The sequence below is a fragment of the Aquarana catesbeiana genome, linkage group LG02 (assembly GCF_042186555.1).
Source record: "Aquarana catesbeiana isolate 2022-GZ linkage group LG02, ASM4218655v1, whole genome shotgun sequence".
Classification (NCBI taxonomy): domain Eukaryota; kingdom Metazoa; phylum Chordata; class Amphibia; order Anura; family Ranidae; genus Aquarana; species Aquarana catesbeiana.
The window spans coordinates 440,170,196-440,195,677 of NC_133325.1; the positions used below are offsets into that span (position 1 = coordinate 440,170,196).

Consider the following 25,482-nt stretch of genomic DNA (forward strand, 5'->3'; position numbering starts at 1 on the left):
ATAATGCCTATGACTTTTACCAGTAATTAAAGCACATATTAATCTTAATGGCACATCATGAAACATGACAAAGAGAATTAATATTTCATCAGTGCTTTATGCCAAGGCAGTTTAGTAATTCATCTCAGTTACCAAATTAACATAGTTTATTGCTCTGAGTGTGATTTTAAAATGTTAAACTTTCAAAAATGCAGTTATGACAACATTGCAGCTGAGCATATCATACTAATTACATTTCACCTAAGAGTTGGAAATTAGAAGTAATATACATAGGTAAACAATGAATAAAGGTTTATATATACATTTTTGTTTATTAACTTAACTTACTTTAATCTATAGGAATATTTACAAACACATTCTTCACATTTTCACTGTAATGCCGCGTACACACGGTCGGACTTTCCGACGTAAAATGTGCGATCAGAGCTTGTTATTGGAAATTCCGACCTTGTGCAGGCTCCATCGAACAGTTCCATCCGAATTTCCGTCGCACAAAATTGGAGATCTGGTTCTCAAATTTTCCGACAACAAAATCCGTTTGCGCAAATTCCGATCATGTGTACTCAAATCCGATGTACAAAGTTCCATACCAGCTTGGAATCAAGCAGAAGAGTGGCACTGGCTATTGAACTTAATTTTTCTCGGCTCGTCGTACGTGTTGTACGTCACTGCGTTCTTGATGTTTGGAAATTTCGACAACTTTGTGTGACCATGTGTATGCAAGACAAGTTTGAGCCAACATTCATCAGAAAAAATCTACGGATTTCGTTGTCGGAATGTCCGATCAATGTCCGATCACGTGTACGGGGCATTCGGCTATGTTTACACCGGCGGTGAAAGGAGGCGTTTGAGGGGCGTTTTTAACACTCTTCAAACGCCTATGCAAATTATGCAATGGACAGCACACAGTGCTATTCACATTATTAAAACATGAGGTGTTAGCATTGCATTCTGTCACTTCAAATTTGAAGCCTCAGGTCAAGTCTGAAGCAGTTGCGGTGAGGTTGCGGCTCGTTAAAATGAGTTTTAAAAAAAATCATGCAGGAGGAATATCTTGTCCCATAATGCCCTGTAATCATAGAGGAGATGTAATGATAGAGGAGAGCATAGAATGTCCTGCAGTCACTTTCTTCTATGCACTTCCTGTTTGTGCTGCTTGAAGATGGCTGATATCAACTTCTGAGGGTAGGTGCGTAAATCATGATACAGGGCATGGAAGTGCCCTTTAGAATATCTCTGAGAGACAATTGGATGTATCCAGTAGTACACGGATGCCCTTCTCATCTTTCTGTGTTCAGCCAATTGCTCATACATTAGTATCATCTGCAGAAGGCCAAACATAAGATAAAGCATAGTAAAGGAATCCATGCTGCTGCCTTTCCTGCTAATGGAGTATGCACAGGGAACATTCACCATGACAAGCCACACCTTAAATTGTTTATTTCCTGTAATGTCACTTCCCTTTTTTTTTTTTTTAAAGGCGTTTGTGGAGCAGTTTTAACACACCTAAATGCGCATCAAACCATAAAAACTGCGCATAGGGTATTTTGGATGCTTTTTAAAATGTCATTAATTCTTGTAAAAAAACAGTCTAACGTGCATACTAACACACATTAACACCAGTCTAACGCCTATACTAAAGCGCATTAATGTGAGCGTAATGCCCATACTAAAGCACATTAATGCTATAGGAGTGTTTGTTGAGAGTTAGACATTTAGTCAAGTGTGAACAAGCCCTTACTTTTATCATACATATAAGGGTTCACCTGAATATTTGTAACATGAAGCAACATTCTCCAACATTCACTAACACTGAACTCACTAACATTCCCTCCTTGGTGAAAGGGTGCTTTATAATAAAATACATGTGATATTAAAGGTAAAAGACAAATAAAAAAAAAAAAATAACAAACATGTTAAACTTACCTGCTCCTGGCCCCTCCCTCCTGTCGAGTGCCCCCAGAGCAAGCAGCTTGCAATGTGGGGCACCCAAACAGGCATGCTCCCGACCCACTGTCCATTCAGACACAGAGTCACGGCTCGGCCCCACCCCCTCTCTCTCCTCATTGGCTCACTGGCTGTGATTGACTCAGTCAATCAACCAATGAGGAGGAGAGTCCCTGGAGAGCCAAGAAACTTGTGCACATTGCTGGATCACGATGGGGCTCAGGTGAGTATTAGAGGGGCTGGGGGGGTTACCTTCACGCATAGAATTCATGAAGGTAGAAAACATTTAGCCTTTAGAAACCACTTTAAGTGTTTACATAGCCAAAACAATCTTTTTACATTTTGGTAGAGTAGGGAAAGTTTAAAACCCTTGTCACTTTTTTGTGTTGTCTACGTCAAGTTGGGGATATTTCCTTTCACTTTTTGTCCCAGAAATGCAACAAGAAGTGTGTGAAATCTCTACAAATAATGGGAAATCTGGAAAAAAGGTTTTTATCTATACATGTACATACTGTATTAATATAATATAATTAATGTCTAGGTCCCCCCTTCAGCTGCTAACCACAGTTCCCAAATCAATTAAGCAAAATCTCTCTCCTCCATGTTTCTTGGACACAGGCTAAGAAATGAGAGGGATTGCAACTGCAAGAAAGTATTACATGTGCAGAGAATGCTAGAGAGATAGCTCTTCAGATATTCTCTTTGACAGCACTGACTTCAACACCATATTTGCTATAATACCTATTATTGTGACTGATGTAATTCTTTCCTTATTACACAAAAATTATAATTATTATTACTTTTCATTTTTTAAGCAGCAAATAAAAATGGTAATATTTAAATTGAAACTTAATGTGCTGTAATTATTTAGAATCGGGACCATGGATAGCACCATTGCTGTGCAGCGACTACTACACTAAACTACTAAACATTTCCTAGTCACACACTTTCTCAAATGTACAATTTCCAACCATTCTAAAGCTGGCTATACACATACACAATTTTTCCATTCTACCAGCAGATTGAACAAAAAACAATCTAACAGCTTCCTTCATCTGCACTGCGGCTATTTTATTCTGACAGCCAGTCCCGCCAGCTGTCAAAATACCCAAGCAGCAGCTGCATCTGATTCGATATAGGTGCTATTTGGTAGCCAATTTTCCACCCTCCTTCTTTGGTTTTCAATCAAGGGATGTTGGAGGGAAGGCAGTTGACAGAGCCTTCCAGTGAGCTAATTTCAAACAGTGTAGGGCTAACTTAAATCTTGTATTTTTTGAGCTACAATAATGTGGATACATGCACTCAAAGTCAATCCCTTCACTCTCACGAGTTTAAACATTTGTGCAGTTCAATAGAGCAGAACTGTAGGAAAAACATTACATTACAGTGAACGTGTACTGCATTTTGAACTTTTAAATGTAAAAGTTCTTCAAGAGTGCAAAAACCACTACAGTTACCTGCTATTAAAGAACAGGTTCCCTCCTTTAGCCTCCTCACTGTAACTAGACTAAGTTGACCATGCTCTCCAGGTGATTAGCTACCTCTTCTGACATTGGCAAGCTCCCACTTCAGCTACATCCCTGGTAGATGTGCACCCTCGCTGTAAGGGTTAATTTCTCATTTTTGGTCTAGGAGACCGAAATAAAAGAAGATTCACTTACCCAATCCTCCACTCCTCCCCACAGTTAGACTGGCCCCCACAGCTTCTTCTCCCCTGCACTAAAGCAGTCCTGGGTCCCCTACTCCTTCCCACAGCTAGACTGGTCCCCACAACTTCTTCTCCCCCCCATGCTACAGTGGTCTAGGGTCCTGACGTCATCAAGACCAAAGCAAGGTCCATATCCCTGCACTGGATGTGATGATGCTGAAAGACAGTCCACTGTCAGAGCATGGGGGGAGCACCATCTGCCAGGAGAGTTGAGGATCAGGTAAGTAAAACTGTTTCTCTTCTCCACCCTGGACAAAACAAGCTATTATTCCTTTTAGTGTGGGCAGAACCTCACTGCAAAGGAAATGCTTTTTTTAGTTGCCTGGATTTGGGCTTTAAGAAGGGGTGATTATTAAAATACTGAACTTAAATTTATTAGCCAGAAATGTTGTGTCATTTCGTTTTTGGGTCTTAACTTTCTATGACTTTATGGGTAAGTGCTATTAACTTACATTCTGCTGCCCAATGGGTCTGCAAGTAAGGGTACCCTCACTATAAAGAATAACAGAACATCTTGTGGTATTAAGGAGCATGTTTACTTTTACAAATGCTGTGCAGATTCATTTGATTGGGCTAGGCCTAGTTGGCTTCTCAATAGTAAAGTATACCCACACAATACATATGCTTTAAAATGAAGTTTTTAAAAAGAACATTCAGAATCCATAGTGCTTTATAAATGAGCCATAAATTAGTCTTACTATTTTGACTATTTAGAAGTGATCTGAAGCAGTTAGTTAGATTCCATTATATTATATACTTTTATCTACAGCCATATAAGTGGTATTTCAGTTAGCCGTGAGATTCACATACTTTTTGTCAAATTATGTTAAGAGTTTGGATCCTTCAGGCCATCTGCTCTAATTATATCCATTTTTATCAAGCTATGGATGTCCGATATGGCTGTGTTGAAATATTCATAATTCCCCAGAAAAAGAGCATGCCCTAATTGTGATGGGGTTTAATCGTACGGAAAAAAAAGCCATGGGATGAATTTCTAGATGGCCAACTTCCTATTTCATTTTCCATGCCTTCTTGTTAATATTGAAATGACTTGTGCAGTGAAAGAGATGTGACCCAAGCAGCAAAAACCACTCTCCCATAGCAATTTCACAGCATACAATATTCCATATCGAGGGCACCTCTGGCCACAGAATCGATTTAGAAAAATAGTTGGAGCTTTAGAATTCAAAGTCTGTCTGTTTCTAGAAATAAACAGGAAAATAGGCTGTAAGGAAAAAAAAAAAAAGTAGAATTCAGTATACATTAAACATTTTAACGGTTACAGCTATTAAAATATGCATACTGCTATTTCATGACAGCAGAAAATTTATAGTAGTCTATGATCTATAAAAGCAGTTGGCTGACTAATAATTGCATATTTGCATTTTAGAAACACATTACTATAAATATACTTTTTAAGGAGCAGGCAGGGTATACACAGATGTGTACTGAAGATTTTGCAGACACAGGATGTCCCTGTTCTATGGAGCTTACTATTTAACACAGCTGTCTGAGTTACACTAACCTTCAGAAGGTTCGTTCTGCAGGTAAAATAGAAAAAGGGGATTGCAAACATACATTTTAAGCTGGTAAAATATGATGAAAAAAAAAACAGAAAGCTCAAGTCAAAGTCAAACATATGAAGCTATAATTATTCCCACATGTATTTACCCAAAATCTGCTGTTTGTGAGAGCTTGTGGGATGGACTTGTATTTTCTCTCTAGATTGGCTGGCTGATTTATGCTGGCCTCTTCTTAACTAAGTGAATGTTGGGGGTGGAGTGGGTGAGCCGGGTTCACACCTATGCAAATTAGATGTGGGTTTCCCCACATCTAATTCGCATAGCAGGAGAATGTGACTGTCTCTCTATGGAGCCGGTTCACATATTTCTTTTGCGGCTGCTCAGCTCTCTATGGAGCCTGTTCACATATTTCTTTTGCGGCTGATTCGGCCCTGATTCATCCCTGAAACAGGGAACAGGGACACACAGTGCTCCTGTGCGATCCGCAGCGGGTTCCAGTGTGACCCGAGCCTAAAGGACAGTTTGCCCATTTTGAATCAATACAACTAGACTCAATGAGAAGAGCAGACTAGAAGAGCAGGCAAACTGTTACCTTAGTCTGTTCAATTGTAAGTATAATGACCCAGAGTGGGTAAATTGTAAGTATACAGAACTGTATTCTAGCAACAAAAGTGGGCAACCTGCACAGGGACAGCAATAATGAGGACCCAGGTAGATGTCACTGGTAGGGAAATTCGTAGTATAGCACCTTATGTCATACACAGGAATGTGTTACTGACAGCAACATGATGTGTGCATAGCTACCTACACTGTGCTAACTTGGAGTATGTAAAATGCTACACACCTCTAATACAACAACATAACTGTGGGCAGGTGCTGCCTAAATAGGACAACCATGGAGGCTTCTGCGCAACCTCTGTCTGCTCATCAGATAAATATCCATGAAAAATATGTAGAAATATCTATTTTATTTATTTATGTTTTATTTTTCAGGAAGAGCCTTATGTAATGTTTAAGAAGTCTGATACCCCTCTGTTTGGCAAAGACAGATTTGAAGGCTTTTGCATTGACCTCCTAAAAAAGATTTCAGAAATCCTTGGATTTGAATATGACATACGCTTAGTGGAAGATGGTAGATATGGATCTCAAGATGAAAAAGGACAGTGGAATGGTCTGGTGAAAGAGCTCATTGATCATGTAAGTGATTCCTTTACACCTCATTAAATAGCAGCATGTGCTGTAAATCCTATACATAAATGGGTAACATTATGCGATGTCTTGATATCTCAGGATTATTATGGGTCAGTAGAGCTTCCAGAGGTAACCAGAATATAATGTAAACCTTTTAGTAGACCTATAGGATCATTTTCATTCTACAAATATTGTCCCCTCAATATGAGTTAAGATGTAAAAACACTCCCTTAATAATATATATGTTATGTAAACCAAGTAGTGCGGTAAATTACATTCAAATAATATAACTAAAAATGCGTACATTAAATGTATTGATATACATATTATCTGATCTCTATTTTATAATTATATGAAATTTAGCAAGCTGAATTTGATTTAATTCCTTACATTATGAAGCAACTGTTATAGAACAGGCAAAATCATGTTACATATGTAATCATATAAAAGGATGTAGTTGTAATCTAACCACACGGTGTCAAAGTGCACTAAAAGCACTGGTATCCATGGAAATAAAAAAAATACAAAAATTTAATTTTTCAGTAAGTACCAATTTGACATGTAATGGTTTCAAAAACTGGCTTCATGTCATAATTTAAAAGTTAGGCCCACCAAAAAAGAACATCTCAAGTCATTTAAAGCTGGACATTAATGAAGGCTCCTTGACCCACCCCGCACTAAGGAAAGGGATCCTTGACTGCTGGATGCTTGGCAACCAAGCGGGGTATCAACCTAATCAGGGAGTCGGAGTGGCTCCGATGGGATTGGCTACAATGGCACAAGGTGATGGGGTGGAGCCTGAACTCTAGAAAAAGCTATGCAGAGGCACATCCCACTACTTCCGGAGCATTTGACGTCACAAGAGTTGGCCTCCCCTGCGTTCCTGCCGGACTCGCCATGGACACCGACGCTTTGATTGAGAGGGTCAGGGATCTGCTCGAAAGGGGCCAGGCGGACTGGCTCATGCCTTTACTCTCCTGTGAGACTGTTTCCCTGGCCCTCAATTCCCCACCCATGGATACAGCCAGCTCCAAGGGCCCACAGGGCTACTCGTCCACCCTCCAGGCTGAACCCCAGCCCCCCCAGGACAGCAATTCATACTTCTAGGGAGGATAGGGGAGCCACTGGCACTGATGGTGCTGGCTCTGGTCACCCCCAGCCATGCACTGCTCGTGGATCCCAGCATACTCCTAGCCACGGCTGCGGCTCTCCTAGGCCTCCCCGGGCAGCTCGACAACGTCTCCCTCACTCTAGGAGCCCCAGAGCCCCGCTGAAGTCTGCCAGTCACAGTCGGGCAGCCACTCGGGCTCACACTGCACCCCCTCCAGAGACTCTACCAGATGCTCAGCTCTCGGTGCCCGGCAGGGCGGGAGCTGCTGCTTCTCTCCCCTCCCTCAATGCGGTGTGGCACGCCAGTGCCATTATCGATATCGGGGCTCGCCCCTCCTCACATCGGGAAGTTTCCGGTGCCCTGTATGGCTTCCGCCCGCTCCCTGGTTCTTCCCCAGCCTCTCTGCCTTCCCCTTCACATAGTGCCATGGGGCGTGTGGGCGTCGGTACCTGTGTGGGTGATGGCTCCACTCCCCTGTGGGAGGCTCCCAGCTCCCAGGCCCATATCTGCCCGCATCCTTGTTCCTAGTGCTCATTCAATTGCCTCCCCAAGTTGACAATGCCGCCATTTATCTGCCTGGGTTCACTGGTCACTTGAGGCAGGAGGTTCCAGCACTGCTAGGTGAGTCTTCCTGCACTGCGCTGCCACCTGCTGGCCATTTCACTCACCAACAGCCTGTGTTTCTTCCCTTAGACTTGAGCCAGCCTTCTCTTCCATCTGCACCTCCTCCCAGGATCAGCTGTATGTCGCCCGGGCTTCAGCATCCTCCTCCAGCTCCTCCTGCCAGTGACCAACTGCGGTAAAATGCAATGCCTGATGGACCTCTGCTGAGTTCCCCTGCTCAGCCATGAGTATGAATGTGGGGTGGTTTGGGGTAGCAGTTCTTGCCCTGTTTCCACAGACGACCGAATCCTTGCGGTGGTGAAGTCGGCGTTGATACATTTGGGCGTTACGCCAGGCGTGGTGCTCTTGTCGTCCCGGGGTCGGGTTTACACATGGGTGGCCCCCTGTGGTCTGTTTTACCAGTTGGTTTGCACCTGCCACAGGACGTCAAAGACAAGATTTGGTGCCGTGAGTTTTTTGACGTACTGACGCTGGTGCCATTTGACAGGGAGACAGTGAATAGGTCTAGGCAGATCAATGTGAATGTTCAGGCTGAAAAGACGAAGCAGCTTCCTCGCACATTTGGAAACTGGCTGCAGGGTTTCTGCGCCTATGCAGGGGTGCTCTGTGAGAAGTTCCAGGAGCTGGGCCCTTACCTCTTGGGATATCTTATTTGCATACAAAATGTATGGCAGTGCTGGTTCAGTTATGACATCCAGTTTCACCAGAGGATGGCCGCCCGCAAAGAACTGTGTTTTACTACCAGGATGGGAGTCTTTGGCTGCTACTCATGTGCCCTCATAAACTGACCACCTTTCATTCCCCTGCCGGCACTCTCGCCGGAGCGTCAGCAGCATCCAAAAAAGGCATCTGCTGGATGTTTAACGAAAGCCACTGTAATTGGTACACCTCGTGTCGCTTTAAGCATGAGTGTTCCACTTGCGGAGGGGCTCACCCAGTGGTCAACTGTTTCCAGAAGACAAAATGGCTCCAATCAACTAAGCAGAGTTACAGACCCGACCTTCCTAAGCCGGAGGACGCCGGTGAGCATCACAAGGATGCTTCCCTGGCTCGCCCAGTACCCCCTCAGTAGGGAGGCATCGCTCCTTCAGGACGGTTTTTACCAGGGATTTTAGATTCCCTTTGTGCCTTCAGATGAGCCCACGATGTCCAATAATTTGAACTCTGCGGCGCGGTTCGAGTCCGTGGTTGCTGACAAAATTGAACAAGAGTTACTAATGGGCCGCATGGTGGGTCCGTTTGACCTCCTTCCCTATCACAACTTATGGGTTTCCCCACTTGGCATGGTACCTAAAAAAGATCCTGGCAAATTCTAACTTATCCATCACCTTTCCTTTCTGTCGGGTTCTGCCGTTAATGACGGTCTTGACAAGGAGGAGTCCCGGGTGCAATATGCCTCTTTCGATACGGCGCTTGGTCTGCTTAGGTCTGCAGGTGCTTCTGCCCTCCTGGCCAAGGCGGACATTGAATCTGCCTTTCGCCTCCTGCCCGTCCACCCGGACTATTTCCATCTCCTGGGTTGTTTTTTCCGGGACAGCTATTATGTGGATATGTGCCTCCCCATGGGTTGTGCCATATCATGCCTATATTTTGAACTTTTCAGCTGCTTCCTGGAGTGGGTTTTGATACATGCCTTAGGTGGAGTTTTGGCCGAGAATGTACTTACCTCAGATTCTTTTGTCTCTATTCTTTTGCCCTCTTCTAAAATGGACCAGTCTTCCAGAGGTAAGCGCGTTGTCCTCAAGGCCTCTGGGGGCCCTTTTGCCCAGTTCACTTGTATTCTTCCTTTTCTCCTGTCCGCCCTCCAGCTTCTGTTTATCTTGTTTATGCTGATTCCTCCAATCTCAGCAGGTTTCAGTTCCTTCGGGTTTTCGGCCTTTGTCTTTCTCAGTTGGGCCTGCCTCCTGTGGATTTCTCCATGCACTCCTTTCGCATTGGCGCAGCCACCGCTGCACATGGGCTGGGTTTTTCAGACTAGGAGTTGCAGCGCCTGAGTAGGTGGGATTCTTCTTGTTTTTCCCTGTATGTTCGTCCTCATCTTTTGTGTTTATTTCAGGTTCCCCTCCAGTTTGGGTTTGCATCATTGGAGATTCTTTTGTTTACTGGGCTGCCTCCAACAGATGCTATGGGAGGAACCTTGGACTTTCTTTCATGGTTGCCAGAATACACTGGTGTGGCTTCCGTGGGCTTCAATGGGCGCAAATGTTGCCTTAACTGTTGAACCTTAGAAGATTTGTAAAAGGTCCGATTGTCCTTATCATCCACGCTGGGGGAAATGACGTAGGTCTGTCTCATTCTGTGGACCTCATTTCATCAATTAAACGTGACATTGCTCATTGCTGTGCCACATTCACTAACCTGACTGTTGTCTGGTCTGAAATTGTCCCCCATCTGGTCTGGGCTCACTGCACCCCAGGTGCGAGCCTGGAGCGTTTTCGGCGCAAGGTGAACGCTCAAGTTTCAAAGTTTGTTTGCCGTATCGGTGGTATTGTGGTACGCCACAGGGAGCTGGAAGGGGACAACGGTGATTTACTGTGACCTGATGGGGTCCATTTGAACGAGATTGGCATTTACATTTTCAACCTGGGCCTCGTTAGTGGTGTCGAGCAAGCGATGGCTGCAGTAGGGCGCTAGTCAGTGTACCACTGACTTGCGTGTGGCAGTTTTACCTTGCCAGCAGTTGGTATTACTTTATGGGCTAAGCCCCCAAGTTGAGTTACGGGGTCAGTTTAATGCCTGTCTCGGACTAATGGTGGAGACAGGCCTCTTAGACTAGACGGTTTGTTTATAGATACTCACGGTATAACCGTGACCGGCATGGTTATTGGTATATTGAAGGTTATTATACCGAAATGTTCAATAAAGGTGTGGCCTTGCCCTACTTCCAACTTAAAATGGTCTATGTTTTTGGGGGGCAAGGTTTGTTATGTTTTTAATAAGTGGAAGTTAAGTTAAGCCTAAACTACTCAGCAGTCATGGCCTGGACCATCTAATATCTCTTGGGATTGTTGCATAATCTTCCCTCTGGACTTTCTATGTAAAGTTACACTTCCCACTTCTTCACTGAAACCTAACATAAACTGAAAAATCAAATGTATATGAATAATTGCAATAGCAGGCTGCACTGTATGATAATGTTAATCCAGGTGCAAAGATCTTACTATCAAACTCCCCATGGGAAGTAAGAAGCTGGTTTTAATGTTAACCCTCCCGTATCCATCTAAAACTGAAATAGCTACTATAAGTTAACTAACATTTGAGCTAATTCTGCAGGGAACCTCCCTTAGTAGGCTGTGTAAAATTAAACAATAAACATTATAGGCGGTACAGTACAAAGGGAACTTACACCTATGCGTATTGTTGCGTACTGATTCTTCCGTACATATTTATCCCTATATCTGTTACATGGGATCCCAAGCCCAGGCAAAAAGTTAGAATTGGGTCTTCATGCTTAATAAAGTAAACACAGTGCATTTACTTGTGTGTGTAATGCATGGACATATTTGTATTTAAAATATGTATTTTACAGTTTTGCTGCAAGTGAGAAATGTACGGTACATCTGGGGTGGGGGGGTGTCTTGTTTCATGTTTTAACAATTAATACCTCATAAATAAAACATATCTGAGTATCTAATGATTTTATAAATTATTGTTCAGAATGGTTTGCACATTTAGAGAGAGTGTTGAAAATGAAGAATGCCACAATGCATTTGAGAATTGCAAAAACACACGGTAGTACATGGGTTACTAAGGCTGAGGTATTAAAAGGGCATAACATTTGAAAAATGAAATAAAAAGAACTCAAAAGTAATTATTTAAGTTTATAAGCCACATAAGTTCAGCTGATAGATAGATAGATAGATAGATAGATAGATAGATAGATAGATAGATAGATAGATAGATAGATAGATAGATAGATAGATAGATAGATAGTAGAATAAATATTTTAAAGAAAAAAAACCTCTGTTGGACTGTTCTTTAATCCAAACTCAACAAGCTCATATTCATTATAAAATTACTTTTCTTTATTATATATTACTTCATTTTTAGTATATACTATAAACAAATGCATCTGTTATTTCAAACCTTACTGACCTTTATTAACAAATATGCTCCTTAAGCAATAACAGTTTTCATTAACAATGCTGAAAGCTTTGCTAAAATCTTTCATTTCCTGTACAGTATATACTGTACATAGCCTGTTGACAAGTAAGAGTTAAACAAATCCCCTTCTTGGAAATTCTCTGCTGCCTATAACCATCCTGAAATTACAACTAGTGTTCTGCACGCAATCAGAGACTCGGTTTTCAAGAGAGAAAAGGTTAGGGAGAAAATTCAGATTTTTTCTTCATTGGTTAAACTACTGAGAATCATTTTAATGGATGCAATGTCCTCTGCTTTAGCAAGAGCTATCATTATTAGCAATATGAAAACATGTCTCCATGACAACAAGCTCTGCCACTAATCAAGCTTTGATTGGTCAGCTTTGATGCTCCAATTCTTTGAGTTATTTAATGTCTTTTTAATTGTATAAAATGCGACAACATTAATGTTTTAAGAACTTGTGGGAGATTGGCCCAATAAAACAGAACCGCATTAAGAGAAGAAGCCTTGTTCATTAGCTATATTGTCCCATACTTACATTCTACATCACAGTCCAAGTGCAGCAAGCAGATTTTGCCAGCCTGATGGATTGCTAGCAGAAAGAAAACATTGACTTGATTACAATATAGTACTGCTGTATTCAGCTGGATGAAAGTGCTGTGCATTTTATAGTCGGGGATCAACAAATCAAGGAAGTGAGGGCATTTTTCAGAGGATACCACCTAAGTAGTCACCTAGGTATCTTCAGGATCTGTTGCAATAAGGGGTGCCACATGATTTATTACCTGATCAGTATATTATCAGCCTAGTACATAAAAAAGTTACTAATAGTATTATTACGAGGGGCATTCAAGTCAAACTTGGACTTTTGAGTTTATTTAATAAAAAACTAATTTAAAAGCGTGGAAACTGCACTTAATTTTCAACATACTCCCCTGCTACATTAATACACTTATGCCACATGTAACTAATAAATGCTGGGATACGTGTACTATTTAACTGGAAGGTTTCAGCATAGAAAGATTTGTCAGTATGCCTGAACCATCCTAGGACAGCCTGCTTCACTTTGTCATCAATGCAGAGGAACTCTTTTAGGGGTCCAAACAGGTGGAAATCACTCGGAGCGAGGTCTGGGCTCCCAGCCCAGCTGATGTAATGTGTAAGTAGTAAATTATGATAAAACCAGGCCATTTTTTACACAGACGTGTATGCACATGCTAACACAGTTGTTCAAATTTTTTTTGGTGGTGGTGAGAGTCCGTATGCTTCCACTGCTTTGGTGCTCGTTTTGATTCCGGAGTGAAATGATGTGCCCAGGTTTTGTCACATGTAATGATGCGATGCAGAAAATCCCGGCCTTCCAAACGTTCCTTCAACGTAGAGCAGACTTCAACTCTTCTGCACCAGTCAAAAGAGGAACGCTGTGTTGGTGCCTAGTGTGTGCTAATTTTTCAAAAATGCAAATGTTCATGAATGATTGTGTTCACCGTTCCCCCCAGAAAGATATGTCTCTTGTGCAATGTCATGACAGGTTATGCTTCGATTATCCAGAATTACGCACTGAATGTTCACAGGAATGATTGCTGTGGACTGGGAACAACCATGGCCGGGACCATCACTGATGGATATACAGCCATCTTAGAAGCATTTACCATTCAAATGTCTTACTGTGTCTGAGCTTCTCAAGAAACTTCAACTTCACAAGCTGTTCTATGCACACACTAACACTGTTGTCTGCCATCTTGATTGACGATCTCTGTATTGGCTGTGACATGTGCGCCGCCTATTAGTGATAGGACACACTTGCTACTTACTACTAAGTGTGGTATCGCCACACTAGCATCCATTTTTATACCTGTAAAATTAAAGGTCCTGGTTTGACTTGAACGCCCCTTGTAGCAATCAACATGACAATTCAAACAAATTATGTAACTAAAGTATCAGTCTACTTGAAAGTTATATTTAGGGTACAGGTGAGATTTGGTGGCTGTTCATCTCTTATGAACTCTAGGGTAGGATATCCTTTTCATAGGTTCTACTGCCCTAACTGCCTTGCAGTTTTGTACCCACCCACTAACCTTTGGGTTTTCCATATATTTTTTTTGTTCTCTCTATATCTTAAAGCGGAACTTTACCCATAACAACTTGATAAAAAATAATCTACATACATTCTACATTAATGATTATGTTACCAAAATTAGTGTGTGCTGTAAATTGCCATCAGTATTGTTTCTGTTTCTTCTTGCCAGAGCCTGCCATTTTGCTGAAACCCAAGAGCCCCTGAGCAGCAGTAAATCTTCAGACTATCAGCAGATTTGCCTCTAATGGCTTTGATTTTTCGCACAGTTCTTAAAAATAGAGAGCAACTGAGCATGTGCAGACTGGGGTCAGTGTATTACTGGATCTTAAATGGTATAGGCATTTATTTTTAATATTTTACATAACTATACCTGCAAAAGTGGCCAGCCTGAAATGATCAATCAGAACTTAATTTTCTGACTAAAGTTCCATTTAAAAATACAGTAACTATCCAACAGGGAAGAATAGACCTCCTCAAAATAGACTGCAAATAGACTTAGGATGGCCATATGGATCAGTTTTTGTTGATCAGTCAGAGGGGCTAGTCCAATAATAAAAAAAACTGAACAAATTCCACCATCCACACAATCGAGGTGTGTTATTGTATTCTGACAGTGGAGACTCCTTCAATGTCAGAATACACTGATCAGTGCTGCAGCTGATTGGAAAGGGACATTTTCAAACAAGCTGGTTCAAAAGAAGTTGAACATTAGATTGACTTCTCTGGAATGGGAGCAGCCATAAATGTATTGAAATTCGACTCGTTCCTGCTAAACCAGCCAAATGTTGATCCATCTATGGCCAGCTTTAGAAAATCAAGCATCAAATTCTCACCACCACTTCCTCAAAAGTATAAGTAACTATTAGGTGTTTATCTTTTCTGTAACTATCAAAAACCTGAAATATCAGTTTTGTGTGGACTCTCTGTTTCATGAATAATTAACATAATCATAACTACTGATGGAAACATGAAAAGATAGCAGGAAAAAAAAAGCTAATTTTCTATTTACGGTGCTCTTATACACAGGAAACATTTTTCCTTCTGTATGGTAAGAGGTAAAGGAATTAAAAGACAGTATGGAAGTATATTGTGTACACTGCTATCCTTCAACACAAATAGTAGGGGCCAGTAACCAGAAACTCTGAGTACAGTGTAGTGGTCCACACTGCTACCAGTGGTGGTAAAAAAAAGATGGGGTTCTTGGGTACCCAAGGATGATCAGAGACAATTGAGGACATCACCAAGCATAAGAGTTAGCAATTTCTGGGCTTCATATAATGCTATACACTTCAGATCTTTAAGGGGTTGTAATCAAATGTCTACCTATGTACCCACTAAAACCAGCCCTACTATGGGTGCTAAATATGTTTTTCACATGTGAAATAGAATTTACAGAGGAAAAAAAAGGATATAAAATGCTATAGTGGTGGCTGACCGATGTGAATGGAAAACTATGGGCCATTTTTAAAAGAAATAACGTCGACTTGACATAGCTACCAGAGTACTATAATTATGAAAAGCTACAAGTGGCCATTATCTTCCTTATCTGCAGTCTGTTTTTCTGCTTCTGTATTAGCCCTTCCTCCATTCCCCATGTGAATTGCAGCTGAGTTCACAAAATATTAGTTTTCTACCACATGCATGGCCCTGGTCACCTTACGGCATTAAGAGGTGTGAGAATGACAACATGTCTGTCTATCACCTCTGAATTGAAGGCAGCTGTTAGCTTGCTGGCATACACAAACTAAGGTGAATATCAGTGGACAAGTATGCCGGTTTACATCAACCATCTATAACCACTTGTACAAGAGTCAAAGGTCTGCAGATCTGTCTCTCACAGCATATACTGCTTTCACAGTAATAGTAAAGCCTGTTAATGGTTTCCAAATGAGCAAGCAAGTTAGCTTTTTTTTCTTCTCTGTGTATTGTACACTGTATTTCAGCAAGAATGTCTGTTAACCAGCAGCATTGTGAAGCTTAAAAGCACACACGGGTTAGAAGTACTTTGCAAGGCCATAAAACTGCACTGTTGTTTTGTTCTTTTAAATATTATATGTACAAACCCTGAACCAAAAATTAAAAAAAAAATTGCGTGGTGCCCCCAAAATCCATACCAGGCCCTTCATTTCCGAAATGGATATTAAGCGGAACCCTGCACCAAATAAAAAAAAATGGCATACCAAACCCTTACCCGAGCACGCAACCTGGCTGGCCGGCAGGTAAAGAAGGGGTAACAGAGAGCACCCCCCCCTTCTAAACCATACCAGGCCACATGCCCTCAACATGGGGTCCCCCCAAACATCTTGTCCCCATGTTGATGGGGACAAGGACCTCATCCCCACAACCCTTGCCGGGTGGTTGTGGGGGTCTGTGGGCGGGGGGCTTATTGGAATCTGGAAGTACCCTTTAACAAGGGGACCCCCAGATCCAGCCTCCCCCCATGTGAATTGGTAACAGGTGCATTGTACCTCTATCATTTCACAAAAAAGTGTAAAAATAGTAAAAAACACAGTAAGAAACACTTTGAGACGAGTCCTTTTTAAAAAAGATAAAAAAGTTATAGCATGTCATGTCAGAAGGGGGGCGGGTCACCCATTTACGTCACCGGGTGGCCCCGCCCTCAGCTATATAACATCTGTCACTGAGAAGAAGCATCACTCGACAGGAGCCTCCCATGGAGGCGGAGCTGTTGCAGCTTTTTTTTTTCTTTTTTCGGCTCGTCGGTGGCGAGAGATGGATTTAAATCGCAAGACATTTTAATTTATCTTTTAAAAAAGGACTTGTCCCAAAGTGTCTTGTGTCTTTTTTACTATTTTTGACTTTTTTTTGTGAAATGGTAGGGGTACAATGTACCCGTTACCAATTAACATGGGGGGGAGGCTGGGATCTGGGGGTCCCCTTGTTAAAGGGGGCTTCAAGATTCCGATAAGCCCCCTGCCCAAAGACCCCCTCAACCACCGGGCAAGGGTTGTGGCAATAAGGCCCTTGTTCCCATCAACATTGGGACAAGGTGCTTTGGGGATGACTCCAAAGCATCCCCCCCTTGTTGAGGGCATGTGGCCTGGTACGTCCGCTCTCTCATCCCCCCTCTTTTCCTGTGGCCTGCCAGGTTGCATGCTTGGATAAGGGTCTGGTATGGATTTTGGGGTGGACCCCAAGCCATTTTTTTATTTTGGCGCAGGGTTCCCCTTAAAGTCCATACCAGACCTGAAGGGTCTGGTATGGGTTTTGGGGGGACCCCTACTCCATTTTTTTTTAGCTTGGTGCAGGGTTTCCCTTAATATCTATACGAGACCTGAAGGGCCTGGTATGGATTTTGGGGGAACCCCCACGCAATTCTTTAAAAAAAATTTGGTTCGGGGTTCCCCTTGATATTTATGCCAGACCCAAAAAGACTGGTAATGGACTGGGGGGGAACCCATGCTGTTTTTTTCAATGAGTTCTATCCATATTGCTGAGACCTGACAATTCATTACAGCCGCAAGCAGTTTTAAATTACATTTTTTCCTTTAGAAATGTCATTTTGCTGTGGTACTGTTCTAAACACGGGAAAACTGCGCCACTTTACAGGCATACTATAGACACCCCCCAGGCACGATAGTTAAAGGAATATTTCATTTTTATTGTTTCACTTTAAGCATTATTAAAATCACTGCTCCTGAAAAAATGGCAGTTTTTAAAACTTTTTTTTTGCATTGATACATGTCCACTGGGGCAGAACCCGGGTCCCTAAACACTTTTTTATGGCAATAAATTGCATATAAGCCTTTAGAATTAGCACATTTGGTTTTTCATGTTAATGTCCCATAGACTTTAACGGTGTTCCGCGGCTTTCGAATTTGCCACGAACACCACATAATATATGCTGTACGATGAACAGGCGAACACCCGATGTTCGAGTCGAACTTAAGTTCGACTCGAACATAGGGCTCATTCTTATTAAAAAATGATTATCTGTACAGAACATAAATACTGATGAGGTCCTTGTTATTTTAACTTATATTGTTTTTTGAAAGAGAAGTTCCTGTGGTTTCCTGTGCAAATTAGTCATAACCTGATGAGTTTCTACTGGAACAGCTAATGCAACCACCTTTCAGTTAATGTATTTTTAGTTTCTTGATGAGTAAGATTTTCCTTTAAGGGCCAGTCCAACATTTTTTTTTTTCATTACATACCATATATTTTACTGCATAGAAGTGTGTTTATTCCATTCTTTCCCTATCGCCCACTCAGTGGTGGAATGGTGTTCAGTTTAAGAATAATTATTAGCCCCCCTGCATATAATTAAAGCTGAATGCCAGGCTAACTGAAATACTGTACATAGAAAGGATCTCTTTTACATGCTAAAGTATTTGCATTCCTGGCGATCCAGCTCTGAGATTTACACAGCTCTGTCACACAGCACAGTACAGGGTACTGACAGGGAAGGGGACTTAATTTTACTCTACCACAGTTCAGTAAGCCCCTGTTTACACTGGTGCGACTTGTCATGCAATCTGACAGTTCCAAATCACATGATGAGAAGCACCCTATTGTTGGGAATGGAACTGTTCAAATCTGAGTGACTCCGACTTTGAGGTGCTGCACTGATTTGAAAGGAAGGTTTGCTGAACTATTTTTGGGGATTTTAGGTGCAACTTGCTTAGATATCTGTGCTTGAAGTCGCACAGATGTCAGGCAAGTTGCACCTGCAATCGCACTTACCTGCGACTTTGAAATCATGCTACTTCAAGTAAAGTAGCACAATTTCAAAGTCGCATTCAGTGTGAACCAGGGCTAAAACTTACAGGTGTTGTCCTTCATCCACCAGTGGGAGAAGATTTGAGCATTCATCCATATGTTAGTTCTACACTAACAACAATTTTCCAGAATGTTTTTTCCCCAGTTCATAACATACTAACAAAAATTGGTTCACTTTTAACCACTTCACCCCCGGAAGAATTTACCCGCTTTCTGACCAGAGCACTTTTTGCAATTCAGCACTGCGTTGCTTTAACATACAATTGCGCAGTCGTGCAACGTGGCTCCCACACAAAATTGACATCCTTTTTTTCCCACAAACAGAGCTTTCTTTTGGTTGTATTTGATCACCTCTGCGTTTTTTTATTTTTTGCGCTATAAACAAAAAAATAGAAACAATTTTGAAAAAAACGCATTATTTTTTACTTTTTGCTATAATAAATATCCCCCAAAAAATATATAAAAAAAACATTTTTTTTTCCTCAGTTTAGGCTGATACGTATTCTTCTACATATTTTTCGTAAAAAAAAAAATCGCAAAAAGCGTTTATTGATTGGTTTGAGCAAAAGTTATAGCGTCTACAAAATAGGGGATAGTTTTATGGCATTTTTATTGATAATTTGTTTTACTAGTAATGGCTGCAATCAGCGATTTTTATCATGACTGCGACATTATGGTGGACACTTCGAACAATTTTGACACATTTTTGGGACCCTTGGCATTAATACAGCTATCAATGCTAAAAAATTGCATTGATTACTGTAAAAATGTCACTGGCAGTGAAGGGGTTATAACCACTAGGTGGCGCTGTAGGGGTTAAGTGTGTCCTAGGGATTGTTTCTAACTGTGTGTGGGAGGGGCTGTGTGTGACACATCACTGATCACTGCTCCCGATTACAGGGAGCGTGATCAGTGTCAGTGTCATTAGGCAGAACGGGGAGATGCTAGTTTACATTAGCATCTCCCCGTTCTTCCTTATTGTAAGACGATCAAGGGTATGCCCGTGGACATTGAGTCCGCGGGACCTGCAATCACGGTCACGGAGCCCCCGGCGGGCGTGCCCGCAAACTGCCTCTTAAAGGGCAACGTACAGGTACGTTAATCTACCTTACGTGCCCTTCTGCCACAGTATATCTGCGTGAGGCGGTCAGGAAGCGGTTAAAATGTATAATTGTATTTAAAAATTACATAACCCATGTAAAACAGCATTACTTTACTTGGGTCATAAATGTGTTAGAAAGTGTGAAAGCACTTTGTTCTGCTATACTTTGAGCGAATAGGATAACAATTATGTTATTGTGGTAAAGGGAACACACAGAGGCGTAGCTTAAGGCTTGTGGGCCCCGATGAAAAAGTTGACTCGGGGCTCCCCCACTACCACCCACCGCTTCCACCGTGTACCAAGATACTCTCATGTTTCAAGTGGCTAAAACAGGGATAGGCAACCTTTCAGAGGAGGATATCTACCTGAACAACATGTCAGAGATCAAAGATCACCAGGGTTTGGCCCTCTTTTTTTTTTTAAAGAAATTAACTTTCAAGGCCTAACTAAACAGTAAGGAAAAACTTATATAATAAAACAAATGTCACTGTAAAAATATATTTGTCCACTTTAAAAGTGGACATTGTCAGTCAGTAGGGCAGTGGATGGTGTGTGAACAATGTCAATAGGGCTGAGGACAGTGTCAGTAGGGCAGTGGATGGTATGTAAACAGTGTCAGGGTGGCAGTGGGCAATGTCAGTAGGGCAGAGGTTGGTGTCAGTACAAAGGATGGTGTGTGAATAATGTCAGTAGGGCAAAGGATGGTGTGTGAACAGTGTCAGTAGGACAGTGGACGGTGTCAGTAGGGCAGTGGACAGTGTCAGGAGGGCAGACGTTGATGTCAGTAGGGCAGTGGACAGTGTCAGGAGGGCAGAAGTTGGTGTCAGTACAGCAGAGGTTGGTGTCAGTATGGCAAAGGTTGGTGTCAGTAGAGCAGTGGATAGTGTCAGTAGGGGAGTTGACAATGTCAATAGGGCAGAGGTTGATGTCAGTAGAGTAGTGGATGGTTTAAATAGGGTAGTGAACAGTGTCAATAGGGCAGAGGTTGGTGTCAGTAGGGGAATGGATGTGTCAGTAGGGCAGTGGATGGTGTCAGGAGAGAAGGGGTTGGTGTCAGTAGGTCAGTGGACAGTGTCAGTAGGGCAGAGGTTGGTGTCAGTAGAGCAGTGGACAGTGTCAGTAGGGCAAAGGATGATGTCAGTAGGACAGTAGACAATGTCAGTAGGGCAGAGGTTGGGGTCAGTAGAGTTGTGGACAGTGTCAGTAGGGCAGTGGACATTGTCAGTAGGGCAGAGGTTGGTGTCAGTAGGGCAGTGGATGTTTCAGTAGATGTCTGGCAGAGGTGTGCTTGTGTGGGCACCCAGATAAATTTGCTGGGGGTAAGAAGACAAGTGCTGGTGGTGATTTGGAAGGAGCGAGAACTTGTGTTAGGAGGCGGGGTCAGATCTGAAGCCCTTGTAGCACAATTCCTTTCCCTTCCAAAGGACTCCCTTGCACATGTCCTTTTACCCACCAATCCCTATAACCACAGCATTAATCTGTGTTACCTGCCTATTCCCCCCATCCCCCCTCCTGGTCACTGTGTTCCCATTCACTGCAAGGCTCCCTCCTTCCTCCCCAGCTCCTTCTTCTGTCCTGTTTACAAGGGCCGAGAGGAGGAGGAGGAGGTGGCTACAGGGGAGAGAAACGCTGGCTGCCAAAGATGCTGTTGCGGCGTTTAGACCCTGGGGTGCCCCGGAAGACATACACGACTGGTTTCCCCACCCTAGGGCACCCGGCACTGGGCTCCATGATGTGTGTGGATCACTTGTATTCTCCTTCTGCAGCAGCTGAATGTCGGTGAAATAAGAGGAGAAGCCGGCATTAAGCTGTCACAGGAGAAAAATACAAGTAATCAATTCTAGTAAATTTCACTCCACCAGTCCTGTGTGATTGGAAGGACACACGAGCCCCCCCAGAAGCATTGGTGGGGTCGCCCTTGCGACCCCTGCAACCCCTGATGCTACACCCATGGGAACACAGTCATTTTATTATCACAAAATTATGAAGTATTCTTTGTATCATTACCGTTACTAGAATCTTGACTTTCAGCAGTCCCTGGTTTATTTGTAAATTAGGGATAATATTTCTGTATGTTATTTATTAGGAGGACATACCTTATTTTTAGTGAAATTATGTTGCTCCATATACCCATTTTCCTTAACTTCCAGTTTTTCATATAATAGATAAATGTGAAGGAGCATATAAAAGCTGTTATTTTCATTGGGTGATTGATAGATTCATTAATTCATTCATTGATTCTTTCATTCATTTTTATAGCACAAACATTGCTCACTGTTTCAATGCATTCATTTACATCCATTAAAGGGATCAAGCTACTATTATTATCATCATTGTTATTATTAATATAATACAGGATTTATATAGTGCCAACAGTTTGCCAAGCACTTTACAACGTTAGGGCAAACAGTACAATTACAATACATTTAAATACAGGAGGAATCAGAGGGCCCAGCTCTTTAGAGACTACAATCTAAAAGGGAGGGTCAAGTGTTACAGAAGGTAATAACTGTGGGGGATGAGCTTATGTTGAAAACAAAAGTACCGCTGTTAGGTAAAGGCAGGATAGGCTTTTCTGAAGAGAAAGGTTTTCAGGGATCACCTAAAAGTGGATAGAGTAGGAGATAGTAGGACAGATTGGGGTAGGAAATTCCAAAGGATGGGAGAGGCTCAAGAGAAGTCCTGGAGGTGAGCATGGGAGCAGATGACAAGGGAACTAGAGAGCAAGAGGTCTTGGTAGGAACAAAGAAACTGATTTGGTTGAGACTAAGTTAATGCTGTATCTGAAGGCCAAATTGTGGTTGGCTTTGTAAATTATTGTTAGTATTTAACTGGGTGGGTGAGTGGCAGCCAATGGAGGGATTGGCAGAGAGAGATAGCAGATGCTGAGCGGTTTGTAAGGTGGATTAGTCTGGCAGCAGCATTCATGATGTACTGAATAAGGTATAGCCTATTTAAAGGTAAGGCTATGAGGTGGGAGTTGCAGTAGTTTAGGCAAGAGATAACCAGGGAGTGAATTAGGAGCTTTGTGGTGTCATTGGTTAGGAAGGGGCATATTTTGAAGATGTTGTGAAGGTTGAGGCGGAAAGCGGAGTTCAGTGTCCAGGATAACATCCAGCATCCTTGCATGTGGGGACGGGTTGATGGTTGCACCATTAGTCTTGACAGAGAGGACAGGGAAAGGGGCACATGGGGAGGAAATTTTACAAGCTCGGATTTGGACAGGTTGAGTTTAAGAAAGTGGTATGACATCCAGCCTGATATGTCTGTTAGCAAATGCGTGATGCGTGAGGAGACTGATGGAGTGAGCAGAGGGTCAGAGAGATAGATTTGGGTGTTGTCAGCATAGAAATGATAATGAAAGCAATGGGAGGCTGACTCAGGGAGGAGGCGTAGATTGAGAAGAGGAGAGGTCCAAGAACAGAACCTTGGGGGACCCTGACAAAGAAAGGATGAGGAGAGGAGGAAGTAGAATTGAAAGTGAGACCAAAGGTGCGGTAGGATAGGTAAGATGAGAGCCAATGAAGAGCACAGTCACGGAGACCAAAGGAGTAACATTTTTTTTTGAGGAAGGGGTGGTCAACCGTATCAAAGGCAGCTGAAAGGTCCAGAAGTAGAGGCACAGAAAAGTGTCCATTGGTTTTTGCTGTTAGTAAGTCATTTGTGAGTTTTAGGTGGGAAGTTTTCTGTGGAATGTTGAGGGCAAATCCAGACTGAAGTGGATCAAGAAGGTTATCCTTTTACTAGGAAAAAGGGAGCAAGGGGTTAGGGCATAGGTTGTTTTTGGTGAGGTCCAAGGGATTCTTTTTAACTATGGGATTGGCTTTTGCATGTTTTAGAGAGTTGGGGAAGATACCAGAAGAGATGGAGAGATTGAAGATGTGGGTTTGAGAGTGTAGGATAGAGTCAGAGGGTGACCGCAGTACTTGAGAGGGAACTGGGTTCAGGGGACAAGTGGTTAGGTGGGCATTAGAAATAGGTTCATCAACCTTATCTATAGCAGCAGGGTTGAAAAAGAGGAGTGTTGATTGTACCTGTAGACATGGGGTGTTAAGTGGGGGGGATATATGTAGAGTGGAGATTTCATCATTAATTGAATCAATCCTGTTTTTTAAGTGCTTGGCGATCTCCTGGGCAGTGAGTGAGTTAGTGGGTGGAGGCAGTGGGGGGCGAAGTACAGAGTTAAAGGTGGGGATGAGTTGACGGGGACTGGATGAGAAGGTGTTAATGAGAGTGACAAAATAGGTCTGTTTGGCAGTGTGGAGGGCAGACTTATATTGGTTGAAGTCTTTGTGAGACTTAGTCTTAAACCACAGATGCTCAAGAGCACAGCTACGTTTTTTGAGACTTTTAGTGTCATCTGTTTGCCAGGGTTGTAGGGGTCAGGGCCTGATTCTGTGTGTAGTGAGGGGGGCGAGGTTGTTCAGGGTGGAAGGCAGGGATCAATTGTAGGCATAAGTGGCTAGATTGGGGCAAGACAGGGATGATATTTTGTCATAGAGTTGGTTAGTAGCAGAATAGAGAAGAGAAGGGTTGAAGTAGCGAAGGATTCTATGGGTAATTGTTAGGCGGTTGGAGGGAAAGGTGGTGGAAGACAGGGAGAGAATGAAGCTAATAAGTTGGTGATCAGAAAGAGGAAAAGGATTGTTGGAGATGTTCTACAAGGTGCATAGGTAGAAGAATACAAGGTCAGTTGTGTTGCCATCAGAGTGAGTAGAAGCATGTAACATTGCTTCAGGTTAAATGAGGAGGTTAGACTAAGATATTTTAAAAATTTATATAATGTGGGTGAATGACCCATTTATTTATAGCACCACATTCCTTGGATAAATATTCAAACAGGAGGGTTGATTGGTGGGATTTTTAAAGGGTAAAGAATTACATATTTATAAATGAAAACATAACAAATTAAAACTTCATAATGTATTGATTTATAAGGTATAAATAAGGTATTTATAAAAACCATTCATGTTGATATATACACATTTGTTACATGATCATTGGTGTATTCATTTGTGCAGTGATATGACTGTATATGTTCCCAACATGTTTGGGAACATAGTATTAAAAAAAACCTGGTGTGCTTCCGCTAAGCTCTGCAGAAGATCACATACGGCCTGCAGTTGGCTTTAATGCTAGTTATTGTACACTAGTGGGCCATAGTAGAGACTTTTCCTTTTACTAGTCTAATTAAATGATGGGCGAAGATCCTACATCACAAATACCCCACTATGCCTATACATCTTGTCCCACAATTCACTATAATAAAGAGGCAATACAAGTGGAAAGCGTCAATTAACATTTGCAATGTTATTTTGGGCACACATAAAGACTATATAATGCAATAAAGAA

At 42.2% G+C, this 25,482-nt stretch overlaps 1 protein-coding gene across 1 annotated transcript in view; it reads left to right on the forward strand.

Moving 5' to 3' along the window:
* The window catches only part of GRIK3 (glutamate ionotropic receptor kainate type subunit 3), a 929,711-nt gene that overhangs the window by 674,617 nt on the left and 229,612 nt on the right, over positions 1 to 25,482 (forward strand). Inside the window, exon 10 of the mRNA XM_073615535.1 lies at positions 6,172 to 6,375. Within this exon, the coding sequence (XP_073471636.1) occupies positions 6,172 to 6,375 (204 nt within the window). The remainder of the gene's footprint in view (positions 1 to 6,171; positions 6,376 to 25,482) is intronic.